This window comes from Varroa destructor, unplaced genomic scaffold, assembly GCF_002443255.2.
Source record: "Varroa destructor unplaced genomic scaffold, Vdes_3.0 BEIS01000001.1, whole genome shotgun sequence".
Classification (NCBI taxonomy): domain Eukaryota; kingdom Metazoa; phylum Arthropoda; class Arachnida; order Mesostigmata; family Varroidae; genus Varroa; species Varroa destructor.
Window position 1 is genome coordinate 21768130 of NW_019211454.1, and position 23427 is coordinate 21791556.

The 23427-nt window shown below is 40.5% G+C and overlaps 2 protein-coding genes across 26 annotated transcripts in view; one reads left to right on the forward strand and one right to left on the reverse strand.

The window, feature by feature from the left end:
- Positions 1 to 3835, reverse strand: part of PDZ-GEF (PDZ domain-containing guanine nucleotide exchange factor) — a 74251-nt gene extending 70416 nt beyond the window's left edge. For all 13 annotated transcript variants that reach the window (XR_015328679.1, XR_015328702.1, XM_086990487.1 and 10 more), the window contains exon 1: positions 2063 to 3835. Coding sequence is in view for 1 of the 13 variants with exons in the window: in XM_022788765.2 (XP_022644500.1) it covers positions 2063 to 2071 (9 nt within the window). In the remaining 12 variants the exon portion in view is untranslated. The remainder of the gene's footprint in view (positions 1 to 2062) is intronic.
- A 197-nt stretch (positions 3836 to 4032) lies between these two features.
- Positions 4033 to 22089, forward strand: Tsc1 (tuberous sclerosis 1 protein hamartin). Of its 13 annotated transcripts, none has more exons than XR_015328706.1 (16): positions 4033 to 4429; positions 4623 to 4817; positions 5959 to 6165; positions 6987 to 7409; positions 11699 to 11816; positions 11996 to 12158; positions 12669 to 12863; positions 13300 to 14106; positions 14744 to 15032; positions 16019 to 16245; positions 16473 to 16622; positions 16841 to 17068; positions 17333 to 17558; positions 19675 to 20071; positions 20983 to 21115; positions 21881 to 22089. XR_015328706.1 is itself a non-coding variant. In XM_086990510.1 (14 exons), exons 3-14 carry the CDS (start codon positions 7307 to 7309, stop codon positions 21885 to 21887), a joined length of 2910 nt encoding a protein of 969 aa, XP_086846636.1. In that variant the 5' UTR covers positions 4033 to 4817; positions 5959 to 6165; positions 6987 to 7306; the 3' UTR covers positions 21888 to 22089. The 13 variants fall into 13 exon arrangements, 1 of the variants encoding a protein (XP_086846636.1); XR_015328713.1 differs by having other exon boundaries at positions 4719 to 4817; positions 5940 to 6165; XR_015328707.1 differs by having other exon boundaries at positions 4719 to 4817.
- The last annotated feature ends 1338 nt before the right edge of the window (positions 22090 to 23427 follow it).

The window sequence follows — 23427 nt, forward strand, 5'->3', positions numbered from 1 at the left end:
TTTTCCGTCCTATACAATGTATAAGGTATCTTTTACATTATAAATTGCCTATATAGACAAACGATTCCGACGACCCTTCTACAAACTCTGAACAAAAACAGTAGACTTAAGAATCCTTGAAATTAGTGTCATCGTATAAAGTTTCATAAACTCGGAGAAAATAGCGATACAAGAACACTTAATGGTATTACTATGTGTCATTCAATGTGTTTCTCTTCGTCAGCTCTGATGGTTTGTTTAAAAGTTATTTTGACAAGAACAGAAATCATAACCGTTCCTGTCAGTACTGCTCTTAGCCGGTTGTGAGTAGCTCTATTAAAAAAAACAGTTCCGCCGATTGATCTAATCTGGCGGCAAATTATAATGGCAGTTAGGTGTACTGGTACTGGTGCCTTAATGTAGGTGCACGTCCTTTTGGTTCTCCTCTGGACTGAAAATAGCCGCTTCATTCTACATTTCTCTGTGATATGCGCCTATTGCCACCAAGCACGACAAATCTGTCATCTATAATTCGTTGTATGAACTGATACAAAGCCCTCCGTCTTAATCTATTCGAATCTAGCAGCTAATTTTGAAAAAAAACAATTTATATTGCATTATTATTAGTACTAATGTATCGCCGGCTATTACTGCAGTAAAGCGCAGGGTGTAATCGGTTAACCTGTGTGGTTTAACTTGCGCTGGTCAAATAAATGATCAGCTAGCCTCTCAGTTATATATTTTCATAGTGTAATTATACAATTAATTAGTAAAAACCCAAGCAAAGCAGTGTCCGCGTTCAGCCAGCTGTCATCAACGACAGCAACCATCGCCGTGGTGCTGAATAGAGACGCATCGCGAAGGACAAAACATAGCTGCAACCCCCGGCCAAGACAAAATAACGAGCGATATATACGAATAAACTCGGTCAGGATCCAAATGACAACAATGATTTAACGCCACAATCACTAAGGTACAGCCGCCGCACATTAGCACACATGTTAGCAGCGGCTGCAGCAGCAAAGGTTGTTCGTGTCCTGCCGCTCGTGGCCGTGTGGGGTAAGCTCAGCCCAGCGGGGCAACAAAGTACATCATCAGGAAGCGAATCGTCCGTGTCTCCGGCAGCCGCATCAATCCCACCAGCGCGACGGGCGACAGATATGTCTGAGATGCTGACGATGCAGTGCAAGCACAGGTCCGACGGAGACCTAATGTCAACACCAGAATCAGCGTCACCACTAGAATCCACGAGCACGATGCGGCGTAGTTATCGTCGTTGTTATCGCCAACATCATTACCATTGTGACAATATTCGCCGATAGCACTTCCAATCCCGCCAATCTCACGACAGCACTTCCCAGGAGCCGCAGAAACAGCATTTGTGACTAACCGATTTCTACGTACACATGCACAAACAAGGACTTAAAACAACATCTTGTATACAGTAGCAAGCAAATAAACAAAGTGTGACGATGCTTATAACTTGCGACGATGGCCAAGGCACCATGCCTTTGCCGTGTTCATTTGCGTCACCGCAAACTTACTGTAGTTCAGGCTCGATTAGCGTCGAAAAACGAGACAGGAGACAGTGGGCGACAAATAATAGTGCTGCAAATGGTAAACAACAAAATATTTTTTACCGTTCACGAATTCTAATCGGGAGAAGACTAAAATGTGGTCACTGTTTTTCGGAATATGCTTGACCATCCAACCCACTTTATTCACCTGTCCTCAGCAGTACATAGCAGGATTTTTTTTTCGACGATGAGCTACCTATTATCGAAGGAAACTACGAAATGCTTTCTATAATGTACTATTTAAAATTCGTCTAATTTGTCTATCTATTATTGCCATTTCAAAATTAAATTGTAAGTAAAAAAAAGTAAGCTAACTCTGATTCTGATGCTAGATGTCCATAGTTTCAAAAAGTAAGTTCCTTATTTTGATGATAAGTTGTAGCGATATTGAAATATCACAACAAACGTTTTTTGTTTTTGGTTATTTTTAGTCGTGAAAAATGTTTTTGCGCCTCGTAAGTGTGTTTAAAACACGATCTATCAACATTATGATAATAAACACAAACCTGTTGCATCGCTACTTGAAGGCGGCGGTGGCAGAGCCCTCCTTCATCATCACCATCAAGCAGAAACGATGTTCCGTTCGTAGAGCTTGCTGTTGATATAAAAGCAATAGCCGGCTGGGTCGACAAGCCATCGAGGCGCTCACTTGATCCGACGACCGTCGGTGGAAGTTCTTTTCTGGCTTTGTTGTTTTATTACATTTATAATAAAAGGTAGATTTATTATTGACTATTATTGACTTGGCTATTGTTATTGTTTTTAACGTCGCTGCCGTTGTCGTTACTTGTGTCACACTCACTCACGGCTGCTTTCGCGAAACATCGAATTACGTTGATCCGATGGAGGATCCGACACAACAACTAACGACGAGCCAGTAATACGTACAATGAGTAGCTCCGGGTAAGCAACAGGTATATTCTAAACATATTCACTAATGATGATGGCGGTGGTGGTTGTAGTTGACAGAAATGGCAACCGCTCAGCTACTTCGCCTATATATATCCCTCGTCTTGGACGCAAATAAGCACAAACACATGGATGACGGTTTCCCGTTTGATCTCTCTATTTCCGCCATTTATCCACTAATCACTATCATCACCATTAATTCGCGGACATCCTTCGCATTTCACGCATACAGTTCAAAGGAAAAATTATACTGATGACACACGGGCACAATATAGATGTTTTACACGGTGACAGCTCACAGGACACTGCTAATTTCTTTCGGCAGATTTTAAGGTGTTAATTCTTTGTGTATGCCCGTACATCCGCTGTGCGGGACACCCATATAGGATTTTTTTGCAGTAGATTTCACCAGATATTCATGCACAGATCTTTGTCTCATTCTAGCAGCATACTAACTAGCAAGAATAGCTTTTAAAACAGCAATCTAAGTAGTCGCAATAATAATGACATGTGATAATTACAGTACCAGCAGTAACTTCACAGGCAAGAAGTAGCAACTCGCCGTCCCCTCGTTACGTACGAGTTGACATGAGCAATGTAACTTAACTCAGAAGTACACACAGGGAAACTTGATGAGTCTGTCGCCCGCCTCGAAGACTCGCTTGCCAAACTTTCAGAACTCAGTAATACTACGACCAGCGGCGGCAGCGCCAGCAGCAGCAGCAGCAGTAGTTCTACCTCTACTGCAACTCTCATGAGCATGCGGCAGCGGCAGCAGCAGCAGCAATAGTAGCAGTAGCTAGACTCGCACGGCTGAAAGCCACAGGCTACATACACATATCAATATCGCCGTCGAAAGCAGGAGCGGCAATATCACCATCACAACATTTCTGAATCCCGCCGCTACAGCAGTAGTTCCTACGACCCACAACATAATAACATAACAACACACTAGCGACGACGATGGCGGTAACGGCAGCACTTTCCTACTATCAAACAGAACATGGCTGTTACCGCCGACGAATGGCCTGCCAGGGGGCGCCACTTACACGGTTAACCAACGAAGTTTTTGAACGTAGCTCACTTACTTATCGCTGTTTCGTTAGCATAGATCGTGTCGACAACAATGTCAGCAAATACGAGCGAAAACGATATTTTGATTTAAGTCGGGCGGTTTTTGCAAAAACTGAATGTTTACATGGCGGCGGAAAGTTCAAATAGCGTTGCAGATGCAGATCGGCTGCATCTAGTAGAATCACACGTACGATTCCTAGAGCATATTAATGCATAGATCTTTATTCACACCTCTAAGTGCGATTACAATCATTGAGGGATATTTTAATACTACTGGCAAGTTTGAAATGTAAGCTCAGAGTAATTCTTGGTCGCTGTTCCGGCCACAGTCTGTCAAAGGGCGTTTGTTTTGGTTTGCTTATAACTGGGATTCTGCGGCTGTGTGGTTCTAGCTGCATACTTGTGTCTGTGTGTTGTTTCTTGTCGGCCTGTGATTAGCATTCCGATATGTTGTGTGTTTGTTCGCCGACGACGGTCGCTCTGAACGCGATGCGATTTCTAACAAGCGAGATACGAGCGGCGCCCCCTGGCGAAGAAGTATCATCACAAAAAATGGCTGCCCCCGTGGCCGTCTGAGAGCGAGAATTTAACGAGATCTTGTTGACTAGTGGGTTTAAGCCGTGTCGTGCTCAGCTGCAGTTTGTGCGCTGGGCGAAGCGTGAGCCATCTATACGAGATCTCCAACGAGCTCTCATCTGGACGAATAGATGAGTGCGACAGCCGGGAATGGCCCGGTGGGACCAGTCAAAAGCTGACGTCAGACAAACGGGCCCCCGATCAGCTGGCAGAATTTCTATTCCATATAACAGAGTATCTCCACCGCTCTAAGGGCGCAGCTACAGTTCTTCGTCGTCCGGTTAGCTAGCAGCCTAGCGATTCTTCTTTTCTCGGTTTGTGTGTGTGTGTGTGTGTTGTTGTTGTATGTATGATTTGGTATCACAGTACCCACCTCGATTAGAAAATAAAAAAGCAAATTGCACTAGAGTTGCGCTAGAACAGCTGTAAGCCCGGCCTTGTGTATTGTTAACAGTTGCCGCATCTAATAGCTGTAACTTACTACTCTAACTAGTGCCGCTGTTACAGTTGCCAGTACTTTTTGTAGTACTAAATAACGTGTGCTGATAATTGATACTCCCTTCGCCTCTTTCCCCCGGGTTGGTGCTGGTGCCGTGTTAAAAGCGAGAAGAAAGTTCATTCAACATTCATTTCATCATGTCAGCATCAGCATCATCGTCATCATCACGATTGGCCCATCGCTCGCTTGCTCCATTCCTATGAGTGAGTACAAAGATCTATTTCGTCTATGAAAAGGAGCTAACGACAAAATGACAGTGTGTTGATCACAATTTGCTCTTTCTCATGTTTGTTTGCCTTCTTCACTAAGATTGGCTGACTGACCATTGAAGCAGCCAATGGACAGGGATGGGTGATGAATATCTGGACTGTGTATCCGTCCACTCGAACTAAACTCTGTTGCTATTCAAACATTCTTGTCGTCGTCGTCGACTTTGCCGTCCACCTTTTTTTTGTCATCTAAGCTATTACTGTGTCTGTTTTAAATTGTGCCATGATACGGCATAATAGTGCATAATGATAATTTGTTTCTGAACTGCCGCATTTTGTATGCAGCTTCCCATTATTGAAGAGGGACTAAGACAGGGCTGGAATAACGCGCACATTAGTGACGGTCACATGTACCTACATTGTGTTTCTTGATTGAAACAGTTGCTCATTGTGCTTTTTATTGCACATTATGATGTAAAAAATAGTGGGATCGAATAAATGTTTATTTTATTATGTTGTGATAGAGCACCCTGGAGATCTTTTGCAGATTAGACTGACAAAAGACACGGGAGGTGAGCTCTTACCGCGTCTATCGTGCCAGTGATCGTATCATCGTAAACAACAATTTAACCTTAGTATACACTGTAGCAGCACTAGCGTTACTACGCTAATTCATTTATTGTTCTTATGATTATTATTATCATGAAAAAGGTGACTATATATAACTCTATACTCAACTTACCAATAATAATAATAATGATAGTACTCTATATTATAGTAAAATAGATAGTACCCTCCTTCATTTGCGAACATTGATAATATTGCTGACATACTGTCCGGTTGTTGCAGACCGTGTATTGCACTGTCTAAAGGTATTTTTTTTGTTCATATCACGCAGTTTTTTTCCAGTTAACAACCTTGCGACGTTTGCATACCTTTTAAGGTTCGTAGACTATTTTTGAACGATACTGAGCAGCTCTTCTCTTACGTTCCGTATGGCCTTGCAAGAAGTCACTTACACAAGTGCAGAAAACTTTTTGATTGATCGTTAGTGGGCGCACAGCTTTGGCTTGCGCATTTCGTAATCTAGAATCTGACGCATTTTTTGTAATCTAGAACGTATGACCATTACCAGCACCGCCACCTGTGACTGAGGCGCCCGCCTTCAGCCGTGCCTTCAGCCAGCGAGGGAGCGAAACACAGCGAACCAGAGAGAGGTAGCAGCGATTCTGTACTCTCGGTCACCGCTAGTCAGATCAGCATCGCCGCGCCAGTATCTCCGATCCGTGAGGGCTAGGTTGCAGGAAAGCGTGCCCATGGGTCCAACCAAAGTATATTTATAGTTAGTAACTTTTTCATTCATGTTTTATCAAGCCTGCATAAGTATTTTGCACCGTTCGATGGAGCGATAAATTTTGTAGCTCGAAGTCCAGTGCGCAGTATGAAATAATTTCCACGACAAGTAGCATTCCTAGAATATATTGTTTCTAGCTTAATTACGTTGTGTTACATTCAGTAATAATGTTTTCAAAAAATTTAGCGTGCAGAAGTTTTCCCCAGTAAGGCTTATAAATTTGCTAATCAAATTCTGATGCAAATGTGTCGCCGCCTATACTGCGCGCGAATTTGTCGAGACCCATTTTGAAACCGTCATGGGTAGGGAGTTCGTTTTTGTACTTGATATGAAGCCAGTCAAAATATTGCAAGCGCCTTTTAGCAGAATTTATGTAACACGAAAGATTCGCATAACCATGATTAGTAAATAATCGCGTAAATGTCGCGTACAGGCAAACGCATCAATTACTACCTCATTCCCGTAGGGTTTGATGTGGAGACCAATGCGTATGCGACCTTATTTCTCTAAAATAATTTGCACAAGCTTATCGTTAAATGCCACCCGATAGAAATGGCAACACGCATAATTACGAGGTCCAGAGCGGAGTTTTAGATACACTGCTAATCATTTAACGAGTGGTTGTGCTACCAGCGGCTTTTTGTAATCTATCGCATGAGATGTACACCGAATCATAAGGACTTTGGTAGTAAAATTTACCCTTGGGTACTACATAATACCTGAGCCAACTAAGACTGTAATGTGTACTTTCTAACGTACCATTGTATCAAACCAAACGACGCTCTGATCTGTGCATTTTGTTTATACAGGCATCGTCGCCGACAGCAGCTGGAATTTACAAGCAGGTGGTGCGATTTAGGGGTTGATCGAAGTGGTTGACTGAATAGATTTCTCGGAAACATCGTGTTAGCGTTTCTACCGAGAATGTTATAGATCAAATCTTCTCTGGTGTTATATTGTGAAGGTGTCCTGCTCTCCTAAAAAAATAAAAAACATTGATTTTCTCCGTTGACCAAAGCAAATTTGTAAAATGCAATTAAACAACACTTGGTGATTAGATTAACAGTTAGATTTTTGAGCCTGGTGCAAGATAGTGGAGTTTTCGTAAGTGTATCCGACAAGCGCCAAAATGCCCCCTTCACCTACAGTACAGATAATCATCCGTAAGGCGGACGATACGAGTTGTGAGCTACCTGAAGTTCAGCATGAGGTGCAGGAATACCTTCAGCAAAGTGAGTACCACGAGAATGGAATAATTGCCTTATTATATTTTTTAAACATCAAAAAAAATTCGAGTTTGTGTGAATGAATGAGAATGTGTGTTTTACCCTAAGACGATTTCCTACTTTAAAAAGATTCATCATTTGTTCAAACAGTGAACTCTGCGTGTAGTCGGTTCATGTAATGCGTTGTAATTATGTACCTAATAAAAGATTACTATTGAACTTTTAAGATTTTTATTATATATATATAAGGTGACGTGTTAAAATTGCAGAAAATTTTGGCGGGTAGTTTGCCGTAACAAACTTGCGTTAATATGCCACTGCTGGTATCAAACCAAACCAGTTTTCTTCTAGAACAAAGAAAACAAACTCATCATGGCGAAAAACAGGAGCGAAGAACATCTTTTTTTATCCAGCCTAACATTCAATTGACTCAAAAGATTTTTTTTATATACTTAGGATTTTGATACAGAAATTGACGGCCGTTTTAAAAAGCAGAACATCAATGTTCACTTGGGTTTTCTATATCAATTTTAATGGTTAGTCGTTTTGAGACGTTTTACGTCTTTTAAACTTTTTGTCCGTTCTGGACATTTTGGAGATTTTTGACATGCGATCAGCCCAAGATTTGAGTGTGCTGGAACTCCTTATGAGTATGTATTTGGGCGATAATTGAATGAGTTTACGCTTAATGTACGTTACTGTTAAGTAATTGGTGGAACAATGATTTGATGATTGATCGATAATAAATGTTTTGGAGGGCATGGGTTATTGGACTGTTTCAAGAACAAAGATGTTTTTAGAACGTCTTTAACAAAAATGCTTTTCATAGAAACAGAAGTTGGAATAGAAAGCTTCCAAATTGCGGGTATTGATTGCCAGATTTCGCAATCAGACCTCGCTTTTCATTCATCTTTCTACTTGGTTGTTCTCTCAAATAAACGCTGTATTGAATATAGATAGAGTCATATATTTGGTAGCGATATAAATCTTTATTATAAGTCGCATGGCAGATTGTCAAGAAGCTCGACATAATACATGCCCTTATGTATTTGACAGTAAGAGGAATTTCATGGTACATGCATAGACATGAGCAAATACTGGCCTTGTTTGAACACAATAGACGACACCTAAGTATTATCTGGCCTGACGTGGCCTGGCTGTTTGACCGACCGCAACAGCCGAAGCCACGACAGAAAGTTCCATTTGTTCGCCGGAACTAGTCTGTTCAAAGCAGACGGCCAAAGAACCACCTGTTTGTGTAGTGTGACTACGATTAACAGTTCAGTGAAAAATGCTGAGAGAAAACGGGTTCAATTTATTTGCCAAAGCAAATAAAGCATGTGTAATTGTCGCTTCGTCGATTATGCTTAATTAACTAGTAATGAAGTATACGTTTTCAACAAAACCCTTTTTTGTTGCTTTATTTTCATTCTATTTATCAGTTGTAGCCTAACCCTTTGCATGCTTAACGAACCAGTTCAGCTGTCCGCTTGGTAGTGGAGCCTCGTTGCATTCAAAAAGTCGCCATTTCGTTTCGTATAAAACTTCGTATAAATGCTTTTCACGTTTTCTATTTGAAAGTTGAAGACAAGTTATTGCACAGATAAGATAATAGTGCACAGATATATAAAACTAATTTGTAAATCGCTTATCGAACTTGCAAATATATGCGAGTCTGTATTCATAGTCGTCATGGGTATTCAAGTGTCGTTAGACATTTGAGAAAATATATAAAAACTTTATCGCAAGTAAGGAATTTTGAGTAAAAGGGGTGGAAACGTTATATATAGATATACATACCGTATGCGATTCGTCCATAACGATCATCACATCTTCTGCGATTTAGCTTCTTTTCGTCCTAAAGGTTTATAATTAATCCACTTAATATTTTTACATACCACTGTATCTGTGCCCTAACTTCAAATAAAAACTATGGAAATGATTTGTTCCTAGTTGACGATATTATGTACGAAATGTATGACTCTACAAATGGCGACCATATGAATATATCGGGGCTCCATTGCCAAGCAGACAGTTGAACTAGTTTATTAAGAATACCGAAGGTACATCAAGATCATGTCTCGTACCCAGAGAACGTCTGCTGTTAACCACGTTGGTTATCGTTCCTCTGTATATATAGCATACCCTCAGCAGTTAGGTCGATCTATAGATTTTTTGCCGTATTTTTTTGATAGGTTTGGAAACGTTTGTTAAGTTCATTAGTTCATTAGTTCATGTGTTAAAACATTAAGTTCGCTGCTACCGGATCTACCTGTTTTAGTGTAGTTCGTTTAACAATAATCCCTACGATGAGGTTACACATTTAAAAAGTAAACGCTATTCTTTTATCTTTCACTCATTCCATTACCTTTCCGCTTGCGCCAGATCACTATCGCAGCAAACTATTATTTCTGTAACTGCTTCTTGGTAATAGTAATGATCAATTTAACATTACGTATCAACATTACGTGGCCTGTCAAAGGCCCGAAGAATACGTTATTGCTTTGGTAAACTGTTGCGTTTAATGTTTATCTGTTTACGTTTGCAAAGCCTCGAGACCCTTAAGTAAACAGTCAAGGATAATCATGGTCATTCTAGCTTCCTAGACCCGTCCGGTGACCGCGTTATGGGTAATGTGTTTGCCACCTAAACTTGAATGATACAAGCTGGTTTGAATTCGAATTCGAGTGCGGTACACTTTGTTTCTCTCTGGGACCCAGCCGTATTCCTGATGAAATGTCTAACGGCGGTACCGGACGTAAAACCCGTAGAACACTTAGCTTTAGCTTTCTAAGCCTGCTGTAGACCTAGTTTATGATGCAATACCGGCTATGCTGAGTTATACAATGAGTCAAAAAAGTTGAGTAAATTTGAAACCATATGTGAAATAGAACAAAATGTGTTCTAACGCATCGAAGCCAGCGCTCTAAAGGAATTTGAATAACTGTGTATTCGTCATTTGCATCACCATACTTAATTTCATTCTCGACGGCTTGCCTCAGTGAATAGATATAGGTTGTATACTGTCAAGTAATCACACTGTGGTTTTGATTGCTGCCCCACACGTCAATGAGGCTTTTTAGGAATTCGAGATTTTAGCCATTTAGACCATTTCCTTTTTGGCCAATAACTCAATTACACACGTCCTAGTATTCATTGTAAGTATGACCATCAGCTTACGTCCGAACTTATTCAGCACTACCATAGAAATCGCTTTCTGTTATAACTAACAACATTACCTCGCTGTACTCTTTTGTAGTAGGCGGGATAGACTGAGCCATATCTCGTTCATGTTGTGTTGTGACCAAAAATCTTCTGTCGCCGCAGAAATTCATGCTTCCAATTGAGCTCTTCCTATGACAAAGTCATTAATGTCCTTCAACCAAAACTTCCTAGACGTTTTTGGATTGCGCGCGTGAGGCTACCCCGATAATTATAGTACTAAGTGTAATACGAATTCAATCTAGAAGATTTTAGTCATGCTTATTATTATTATCTATATACATAATTGTTGATCGTATTTGCGGGAAACTGGGCCAAAACCAAAATAGAGAAGCGGATTTCGACAACTTCGGTGAAGTGGCATGCCGTACTATAGCGCCCGTTTGCGGTTAGAAAAGGTAGGCGCAGCATACACGATGTGTTGACATCAGTGAGATAAATCATTCTACAGATATTGACCTCAGCTAAGCAAGAAGATCACCATTTTCACAATTATTGCTAGGGGTGTCCGATGCAGAGGTACGCAAAAGAGTGTTATCATTCATTACGGACAAGCACCACTGGGTGATTAGTTTAGTACTTCTTTCAATTTTTTATCTTAAAGCTACTTCCTCAGTAACGGACTGTTGTTTCGTTGAACGCTTTCTTCCCCAACGTTTTCCAATGTAGATTCTAGCTGCCGATCACCGTCGATAGACAGAAATTTAACCATTAAGCGTTGACATTGAATATCCGTTCCTTAAAAATAATTATTTTCGATTAGCCTGCAGTCGTATGTAATTAAGATGTTCATATAAATATTTATAAAGCTTTACCTGGTAATAGTACGTACATAAAATGTGTAAGATATTGAGCTATGAAATAATTAAGACCGGCTTATAGATATATTCGGAAAAGCTTATCACAATGTAAGAGGGAGAAAAATTGATATACAGTATGTTTTAAAGCAACCCTGGCAATTTGGGGATGACAGACAGACACGCAGACTTAGTGGTATATATGAATATTATACTAAGTAAAGTTGTGAAATGAGTGTATCAGATTGGTATGTAACTTGTCACCTTGTGTTTCAGCTAAAGACAAAGATCTAGTCCAGCAGCTGGTATTATTGTACCTGCGATCTCGTTCATTTCGTGTGCTCGTCCTACTAACGGGCCTGAGGGATCCTCATCACAAATGGTTCTTTGAAAGGTAATGACAACTACAAGTCACCCTCCATATAACTGTGAAATATTAGTCGAATTCTGTTCAGAAGCTATAGAAGATATAGAATCATAACCCTCATCTATTTGATCTTCGACTAATATGAGCAGAAGTATATACATATATTTGTGTCTTTAAATAAAGCCTTTAATTTCTTAACTTCAAAGGTGTTCAGAGCACCTTCGTTCGGGGGATGCGTCGGTTAGAACTGCGGCGTTGAAAATGTTGCTATGCGTTGTACAAGCAGACCCACCTTGGCTGCACGACATTCATCAGAAAATTGTTCGGGAGATGCTGTACGTCGTTAAGGAAAGCAGGGAGGGCGGCGAGGTATGTGTCATATGTGCATAAACGTACATCGATAACTATTTCGTTGTCTTAAGTAGTAAAGATTGATTATTTTAGAAGTTAATCGACGATTTTGCATTATCTTTGTTTGAAATGAAAAATTGTATGAACAATAAAAATAAAAACGTTCCTTCCAAAATGACGCAAACAACAAGAAAGGAAAGCTATGGTTTGCTGACACAGAAAGCATTCTTGAAACTTTAGCTGAAGATATTACAGTTTCTAGTTGTGTATGGCCAACTGATTATTTGGAGGCCATGGCGCCCAAGTTTTTTTGTAAAGTGATTCAGTACAATGATGATCAATTGAACTCATAACTCAACAATATTATAAAATTGCGAAATCGTTTTATTAGCATCTGGTATTGTGATGGCATGCAATACTTTTTTTCTGCGAGTAACATTCATGATACATTTGCAAAATACCGAATTGCCCATTAGCTTAGCAGAATGAAACAAAGAATGGATCTTCAAATTCGTTTTTTTTATACAGGTGACTACTTGTTTTATCGCTATCGTGATAATGGCTTCTCTCTTACCACTCGTACCCGGAGCATTCGATAAAAAAGGCCTAGAAAATATGTTTTCGGCATTTTCTATGGCAGCTGATATGTGCGTACGGAAGAAGCAAACGATGGCTGAGCTCAATAGACAGCATCTTTGCAGCGGATTATTCACTTTCTATAAGGTACCACTTATCATCGCTCACGTTTTTTCAAAACCGTAATTTTCACAAGGTGTTAAATAGGAGAAAGGTTTACTTGAATATGAGCCGAGGTGCCTTTGCTCCACTACGGTACAATGCGTAAGGTAAAGTTATAATTACAAACATGTCTTATACCGATGAGTAGTTTCAGCCATAATAAGAAAGGAAGCCAACAACTTTGAGAGAAATGCCAGAAAGGTAGGTCATTTTTGTTGAACCCTATCTTAGAGTCACAATTTCTTCTTTCTTCGCTTATTGCAACACAGTTTCGAAACGTCGAATTTCAGAAACTTCTTCTTTCCGATCTAAGTCTCCATTCGCTTATAAGACGAATAAGCAATATTACACTTTTACGTATAGCAGATTCAAGCACTAAATGCGCCTGCAATGTGTGCGATTTTGTGGTGATTACTTTTAGGTTTTATATTCGATGTTCCCGTGTAATTTTCTCGCGTTCCTTCGGAATACTTACGGCAGTTCCAACAGTACTCAAAACAAGCCCGCTTGGATTGAGATCATCTGGCCCATGATGAAGCGAACCTATTTTCATCCGTTTCTCGTACAATATAACGTTGAGAGCGAAACTCATAAAGACCGATGGAAGGGTCAACAGAAGCATGACATTATAGGGGACTGTCAGAATTACTTTGCCGAGCAGCAACAGCAACAACAGCAACAGCAACTGCAACTGCGAGCTCTTCAGGAGCATCAAAGGGATCACGGTGTTATAGGACCAAGTCGCCCAAAGTTGCCCGCCAGTAAACCATGTAGCATTCCTAAGAGAGCTAAAGATTTTGTCGGGGACATACCGGCGTCGGACGGAGTATTGGGTAAAACCCCTCACCTGCTGGACGTGATGTCAGCGCATCCCCCAAGCGATGTGTCGAGTAGCCTTGGCAGTGTGGATATTGCAGAAGAGGCTATTGCAGAAGAGCCGTTGCCAAAAGAAGTAGGCGAAATTGCCATTGGCACAAGCGGAACTGGTACTCCCCAAAAAGGTACACCGCAGAAACGGAGAAGGTCGTCGGCGAATTTGCCTTCTATTCCATCGGAGGGATTGGAGGAAGAGAGTAAACCACAGGGTGGAGGCTTCGGCGGTATTAACGCAGGGGGTGATTCAGCCGTTATGGATGAGGATCGCTCTGGTGACAGGGGTTTCTGCTTGACAACTCAGCGACTAACACAAGAACCTACGAATAGCATATCAGAGCATGCTGAGAATCAGGTCAGTATATATGTTACATGGGTCTCGTGTATTGAGACAATCAAGGAATGCTTTTAGCTGTAAAGCTGTTTGAAATTAGACCAGTTCTATGTTTCTCTTGTTTCTATGTTTTTACTTAATTTAGACTAAACCAACTGGTGGGACTATATTTGTATTCTTTCTTTAAGATGACAAGGACAAGCGTAGCAATACTGTAATGTATCCAAGTTGAAAATATATTATTTTCAAGAGGTTTACCTAGGAGTCTAGCAGAGTAGATCTCGTGTTCTCCCGGTCCTCTTTGGCCTGTAAGTTAAAAAAACTAAACAACTATACCTACAAATACACGTAGTTCTGTACGGCGGTAAATGGAATTCAAGAACAATTATTTTTTGTAACGTATAATTTAACGCCGTGTCCCAGTGAATGTTTGTTTGGTGTTCCACAGAGTACCGCATATATGTACCGCAGAGTATATAAAGTTACAGTGCAAAGTTGAATAGGAGCTATATTTTAAGATGTTACCAGAAACAGTAGATATAATCAAATATCTGTCATTTGTTAAATTAGGTAAAGATAATTCGGCGTTAAGCCGTTTTGGTTCTTAAATGAACGCGGTGATGTATCTCACAGACGACCGTTTGGCTACGAATTACAGGATGATCCCCCAGCGCACAGTGAGATGGAAAGCCTGCTAGCGCGACAGCGGTATCTATCCCAGTGTCAGGCTTCTCCGCCAGGTGTAGGCAGTGGTAGCCCTCAAGGCCTTGGACTCACTGGGCGACTCACCCGGTCAATGTCATGTCCTTCTACCCCTCAACTTAGCCAACAAGCTGATGATTCCGGATCCCTTTCAGAAGCCACAAGCAGCAGTAACGAAGACCTCAGTTCCAAATGTCTTTCATTGAGTCTTTGGCCGCACAGTCCGGAACCAAGAAAAAACAAAGGTGAGCTATCAGTTATAAAATATGGCTAATTCATCACGCAAAATAAAATTCAGCGTATTCTCTTTTGCCATTCTTTGTGAGTGAATATTGTCCTTGTAAAGCAGCCTTGGTTATAGTCATTTAATAACATTATGAAATCGTATAATGCAAAAAACCAGTATTTGGCTCTTTTATTTTATTTGCTAGCTTATATACATATATATATATATATATATATATATATATAATAGAACAAACAGCAAACTACTGTTAGTTCGGACACGGTTAAGGTGCAAAAGCCCTACCCGCTAAACTATATATTGTTAGCATCCGAACAACTAAGTCGTTGACAAACTTTGTGGCAGCGTCACAGAAAACAGGCCAATTGGTAATCGGACCGCCAACTAGGCAGGCCGCCTGTGGGACAACTAATAGTATCAGTAGCTGCGGCAGTTTGCGATGCTAACCGCCGCTGACACTGAAGCGAGGGATGAAAAAGAGCTTGACCGCAAAGGATTAGTAACGATAGAAAGAGGTTTGACCGATAAAAGATTCAAGAGTGGCGTTCTGGAAGCAAACGGCCATATACCTTTTTAAATAGCCAGATTCGCATCATAGAGTCTTTCAGAAAGAAAAGGTGTCGAGGATGAAATGCGACGATGGATAAAAGTGTAAGGGCGCTAGAACTGTTAGAGGACTGTGACGGCGTGTATATGGGTTGCCAGCCGGGAATCGTTTCGAAAAGAAAAAGATGCCATTGGCACAATGAACTGTAAAGGATGCAACCGCACGAGAGATACGTAAATGCTGTGCGGACATAGCATGGCTAGTAGCGATGGCTGAATATTATGGTTGCAAGTGAAAAATAAACAATAGCTAATTCGGACGCGGTAAGGGTATAAAAGAGCTAGCCGATAGCCACCAGTTGCCGACCGAGGATTTAGTCCTCCACTATATATATATATACATAGTGGAGGACTATATATTGGGACTTTATGTTGTTTTAGATCCGGATGCCCTGGATGAAAAAAGTCCGGCGGAGATTCTCGAGGAGCATATGCGGGCATGTGCCGGCCAGGTGCTACGAGAGATGGAACTCCAACAACAACAACAAAGTGGTACTGGTTCGCAAACAGGACCGCAAGGGGGTGCCGCAGGGGCCATGTCACGTAGTTTTGAGAGGGAACAATGCGGTGCAAAGGATCATCAGCCAACCGTGGCTGAATTACAAAAGGTAATGTCCTATTCAATGTATTTAAATTACCGTTTAAATAAATTATCGTTAACTGGCCACGCATTAATACAAGATGTAATATGTAATAGCGTGTAATACGAAAACAAATTGCGTGCTTTGCTTCTCTTACAATGTTTCATCTACAATGATATAACATACATGACGTCTGTGCAATAAACCTATATGCAATTTATCTCGGTAAATTGTATTATCTGTTTGCGCTATAGGAGCTGACATTCACCAGGGCCCATGCCACGATGCTCTACGTCGAATTGCTTTACGATAGACACCGAAAGGACATCCACATTGAACGGAATCGAAGACTTCTTGAGAAGGCCAAAAGGATAATACAACTTGAGGAGCAAAATGCTGCCATGGTAATCAACGAATGAACCAGTCAAGTACCTAAGTTTGATACCTTGCTTGACTTGAGCTTATCTTATCAGTTGCTTATACTATTGTTTCATAGTCTTAAATTAGTTTGGCATGCATGTGTATTTAATGGTTCAATGCCTTTTGTAATCTCAATGAAGTTTGTTTCTCGTATTGAAACTATCTCTCATTACATTAGTCTTTTGCATATTTGCGCATTTAGTCCGGACAGGTTCGTGAAGTTCACAAAGAATTAAAACTGAAGACAGCTAAGATCTTAGAATTACAGCGGAGCTTGGATGAAAAAGATCGTAGTATGGAGTTAGAAGTAAAGGTACTTTTAGATCGGGCTCGCAGACAGGAAGAAGAAAGCAAACGGATAATGGCCGAAAATAACGAAATGGCCACAACGAACGCTCTAAACAAAGCACAGCTTGACGAAGCCAACACTGTGAGTTTTACTTTTTAAGTGCTTTGGGCTGTATTTAAAAAAAAAGACAGGAATAATTTTAAACCTGGTCATACCTATTCTCCATCTTTATTCTATGTAATGTCATTGATGATATTCTGTTTTTTTCCTCTGAACTACGTAAAAGCAGGCATACTATGTTCCAATACATCGAATATGACATTGTAGAACCCTAATAGAATTGTATTTCCAATGTAGGAGTGTCACCCAATTTATATTTGATGGGTGCCAATTTCTATTTTGCAGAAAGTGAATCATCTGGGTGCGAAGCTACACGAATCACAGCTGAACCTCGAAAGTTTGCGAATAAAGGCCGAGGAATTAGCCATATATCGAGACAAATGTGCTCGTTTAGAACAAGAGCTGATTGTACTGCACGAAATGTACAGGAGGTTGGAAGAAATCAACCGAAGGGGCACACATGATGTCTCCCACGTTCATAGCAAAGAAGAACTCACCAAAGAGCTTAAAAGTGAGTCATAAACCGTTTCATTACTAATACCATCGTGAAATATATATACTGCTCTTAATATTTTGATTGGGTATATGTATTCATCCGGCGGCAAAGTAAAGATGCAATTAATTTCATTAAACACATTCAATTTGCAACACAGCATCTCGACCATGTTACCGATAATGCTTCCCAGTGTCCTTGCCTCGTGTTTCTTAAAGTTCTTTGAAGGCTTCTTTTCCACCAATATGTAGTAGCTAGGTAGTCACTCGGTCGCGTATGATGAGCAGTTGCTTTTCGTAGAGTGTCATAGACAGTTGCCCCTCGCAAGTATGCAAACAAATTAGCAGTATTTTTCTTTAGACTTCTAATACAAAATTTGCGCTTTACTCGCCTCGTTAAATTATCCAGCTCACATGCGAGCTGATGGTGAGTGTGATATGCGATAAGTTGTGCGAGAAACAATCTGGGCAACCTCTCAAGCAAGCTTTTCCAGAAACACGCGCAATATCCAGAGGGTAAATCCGAAGAAATATCAACAGCAGGCAAAGCTGCTTCGGACATCGATAACCCGACAGAACTGCAGAAGCGACCAGCGACGATTCAGATAGCTATTTGTTTGGATTGCGTGGAAGCAAGAAGTGAACGGGAATAGAGTGTGCCTTGATTGGCAATGTAATGTGTTCCAAGCACGTTGCTCTGCCAATTATAAACGAGCTAATCTGCCCCTAAAATGGTCTGAATTGAGGTACAGGCCTCTGCGACCACGCCATTCAACAAACTTTGAGTCGAGATGAGCTGTTTAAGCGAGGTGCACAGGACGTATAGCGCTACAAATCTTGGTAAATGCAATGTATCTTGAGGTCTGCACCGACTCTCTCGAAAGGTATTGGAGACGCGTCTATCGCGAACACCTTATACACACGGATTTTATATAAGTCCGGCGCTGTTTTTCTTCAATAGTTTGCACACAGCGCAGCTTCGTGTTAAATACTCCTATCCTATGCGGCGCAGGAGCTAAATAAAACCTCAGAACTAGCGAGCAACTGACTGGTCCTCCGATGGTATGGAATTTCCAACCTACAGGCCAAAAGAACTGGGACCTTTCCGTCTGCTGAGTGAATTGGTTTTTCTGACAAGTGATCTTGAGGATGTTCGTGGGTCACCTGTCAGTCGGCAACCCTTCTGTGGTTATCTTTATAGCGGCTAAATTAGGAGCGCGTTGCAGTTAAGTTGGCCGTCTTAATTGGGTAGATAGTCTTCTCTCTGGCAAAGCTAGCGCCCAGCGGATTTTAAGTTTGCCCTCCGTTTTAGGATTGCATTATCCGCGAATACCTTAAACGACCACAGAGACGCAAACACAATCTTTGAATTGTCCACACTACGGCCGAATTCCGTTTCTGACGAATTACTTTTTTTCTTAGTAGTCAACAATAACGTGCTGGCCTGAGTGACGAACCGTTCTCGTTAGTCTTTAATTAGGGCTGGAACCGCCCCCAAACTAATACCTGTACTCTTGTCTCTTACCATTCCCTGAGATGGCAAAAATATATCTGGAAAGTACACCTTAAGTCTCTCTGAAATTTCTGAATTAGTGAGAAAACAAGTGATACGCAGCGTTCGTGTAATCCGTTAAAAACTATCTGTAGAACAAAATAGCTGTTCGCGGAGTTATTTTGTTGCAATGTAAATTGTAGCATATTTGAGAGCTTGTACCTTGATTGGATCTGGAGAGGCGGTTGCCGAGAAATTTGAGATGTTGTTTTTTTCCATATCATTGGAGGTCTCTTTCTCATATCATTGGAAAGTATAAAAAAGTTCCTGCTGTTTAGGATGTAATAGAATGATTTGCAGTATTACACTGTAGGAAATTATATGTCGTTAAACAAGTTTGTGCTTAGGTTTTACGGAGTTTATACCCCCATTATCAAACAATATCTCTGTTATATCTCATAGTTAAGTAGGCAATATCTTACTGATAATAATTAGAATCATCCCTAATAAAATGAATTCGGCTTGTCTAAGTATAACATACAATAAATAATGTGGAACTGCTTTCATTTTTTGTATCTAATTTCACATTTTATTTTTATACTTTAAGCCAGTAAATGCAATAAGGTTTACGTTTCCCTCACAGATTGTCGATCACGCATGGACTATCGAAAACAGGAAGTGGATGCTGCCAATGATCGGCAGAAGGCTCTTAGTGCACGTGCCGAAGAGGCCGAAAAAGCACTAGCCGAAGCGCGAAGAACACTTATACGAACTGAGGTCAATGCGGCCGAGCAGATTCGAGCTAAAGATGAGCGAATTGCAGCTCTACGCAAAAGTCACGAAAATTTAACAAGCGTGATCCTCCGTCTGCATGGTCAAGTCGACGAGCACAATGCTATTCAGCGCCAGAATGAACTACAGCAGCATCAACAGCAGGTACAACAGCTTCAGGAACATGAGGAACAAGAGCATCCGTACCAGTGCGATGCTTCACAAGAACGGTTTCAATCATGCGCCTTAGCAGCAACAGACATCAAACGGTAGGCAATAATAACCACTATGTGCGCCGATAGCCCTCTCCCTTTTTCATTTTACATGTCTATCAAAGTATGAGCACCAAATTCAGTTTATCACCTATTTTAACAAAGAAACCAAAATCTTATTACAGTGAGTTGGTACGTCAGGCCGGCAGGGACAGTGTATAGGTAGTACACCACTTTAAAAGTAACCCAGATTGTTTTTCAGACTCGTTCGCTGGACTTCGTATCGATTTTTTGTGATAGTGTGTAGTTTTTTGGAAAATCGCCAAAAAAACAAGGCAATAAATGATTTTTAGAATAATGTAAGGCGGAACAAATGCTTGTATTGCATTTTCATGTTTGTCTATGTTTGTAGACAAATTAGCGGAACGTCGAATTGTAAACACATCAGTGTCTGTGGTTTGCAACGATGGAATGTTATAATGCGGAACAGAGTTGTTTTTCGCTGCTGTTCAAATAGGGCTTGATTACGGTGTGACTACACAAGTGTCACATAGAATACGGACAACACTTATCGTTGGCAAGGTTAACATTGGAGCGACATTAAAAAATTCGGAGAGACTTGCTCACCCTTAAAGAGAGTGAGGCTAGGGAGATCACAAACTGAACGAACTAATCACAATATCATTGCAATACCGACTAGCACGCATGCGGATCCAACAACCTCAACGCGATGCCATCCTTGGGAATTCAGCCTATTAAAAAGCACTCTACGACGTATTTCCTTTCATTCTGCAACTTTTTTAAGAGTTACTACTTCATCCCTACAGAGAATGGTTGACTCAACCACTACATGTTCAGGACTATCAGAAGCGTCTTTTATACCCTGATCACATGTTGAAAAGCAATGTACATATTAACAACTTCTTAACTAACAACTAGCAATATTCCTTGACTTATCATCTGATGAGGTTCCTTTTCAGTGAAATGGGTGTGTGAATGAACAAAATCGTCGCACCTGATGTTCAGAGAACTCAAGGGTAGATGTTGAAGGACGACTTCACTCATAAAGAATCACTGTGTATTGCCACTTGTGGATTGAAGGTATCCTTGGGTTCTTTTCTTTTAACATAAAGATAGGGCGATAGCAATAGTCAATAGCGAGCTCTATCGTAATATGCTGTAAACCTTTGTACGTATTGAAGTAATAGGATGCAAGCAACTTTTGGTATCAACAAGGCATGTAAACAAGCTGCGCCGCGTGAGAGACAACTGATCTGCTAGGAATTGTGTCCCCAGGCCGACTGAATTAATTACCCGATGCTGACTTCGAATAGCCATCCCGGTTTTGTAATTTGACTCTTTTCATTTTTTTTGTAAGTATGTTAAGAACCGTGTGTTCCAAAGAGCGCCGAAAACAAATTTCGACCTGATTCGTGATTGGTGAAATTGGAGTTGAGCTATGCAGAGTAACGGATCAAGTTATGCAAGTTACTTCAGAAAGCATTTTGGCTGATATTATTTTCCATGTGTACTGAAAGCCATTTGGGCTGGGCTAACGTGAGACTAAAAAAACAAAAAAAAAAATACTTTTGCTTTCTATTAGGGCAGTTCTCAAATAGAATACAGCTTTTAGCTTTATATTTCGTATAAAAAAAGTTAGTGGGACTAAAGCAAGCCTTTCAACAACAAATTTAAAGTTGACGACATGCGAACTGACATAAAACATGGACGCTAAACTCTTTGTAGTGTGACTAAAGCAAGTCTTTCAACAACAAATTTAAAGTTAACAACGTGCGAACTGACATAAAATATGAACGCAAAACTCTTTGTGTGATTCTAAGGTGTATGTTTTTGATTTTTTTTTAGGGAATGAGGAAACCGGGGAAGTTCGTAACGGCCGTGGTAACGACGATGAGAAGCAGGCAAGGTTGCTCCGAAAACGGTCTGCTAAATACATACTGAAAATATGCGACATTAAAAAAATGGAAACTGGAAACATACACGGTGAAACGGACGAAGAGATTTAATGACAGAGAAATCTATTATAATAAATACTTGTTGATTTTCTTAATGAAGAGATATTTATAATCATTGCCAGTTTTATCTTCACACAGATGTGTAGATGTTAGTGAATGGCATATATCTATGTATATATATATATATATATATATATATGATGACCCGTCTGAGTCGGGAGTATTATCTGTATCCAAGCGCTAGATTGATATTTCAGAAAAGTTTTTGGTGTGTGCTTAAAGCGTTTCCTCTGATTATTGCAGATTTCAATCAATATAACAGCCATTACAACTACATTTCGAGACGAAAACTGCTCACAGGCTTCAGCTTTTTCGTTTGCAGATGTACAGTCGCCTTTCCGACAGCACATGTGAATAAGAATAGGTGGTCTTTCACTCAATAACATTTCATACATAGTAATATAACGGGTTTAAATCTGGGCTGCTTAGCAGCCATATGCTTATTCCAGAATATGCCTACTCTTAAGCAGCACATGCTGCAGTCAGCGGCAAGTATAGTCGGTGCGCCATCTGGCTGGACAACATTTAGCCCTTTATTAAACATATGAACTTTCCACAATCGCACAGCAATTCGAAAAACATCCAGATAAATTTTATTAGTGATAAGTCTGTCTCTCTGGGGGAGGTATGGTGGCATAATCTCCTCCACTGCTTCAAAAGTTTCTTTTGCCCACAATTGGCACATCATCTAAACCGGGAACAAGCCAACGATTGTTTTTGTGGTTAACTATCGCATCGAAAAAATTTCAAAGTCAAGATAATATGCTACTTTATTTCTGAGGGAATTAGGAAGCATACGACACTGACTACTGAAGGTATTTTTTTGTTGGTCTCAAAAGACACTGAGGTAAAACGCGGATCTGAGCCTTTGGTGAACAATCTGTGACACGGTAATATAACATTTCCTTGGTAATATAAACCTGGAAACAATTTCTTCAGAGAGTACTTCTAGACTTATCCATAAACTCTTCGGTCTGCACTTTTTTCTGCCTATCGTTGTCTTTTTTAAGCTATGCTGTAACCCTTCTCTTCTACAGCGGCGTACTCATTTGCAATGCCATAAGCTTTTTATTTGCGATGAAGCTTATTTTCCCATTGATGCTTTATTCTGCACGACGAAATTGGATAATAGCTGCTCTGCGCTTAACTTCCGACGTTGAAGTTCTGTTTTTTGCCATAGATGCGAACTTGTTAGACACTTCTGAAATTCGTTAAATCGCGAGGCCATTCGAGAAGTCTGCATTTTATCGGGTAGATATTTTTCTGACTCTTGATCTTCAAAGTTTTCAAGTAATTTTTGTAGAACGACGTTTTTGCGATAAGGTTATTGCTGCTGATTTTTCTGCTTCTTAAGTTATGCTATCAACGAACGATGAA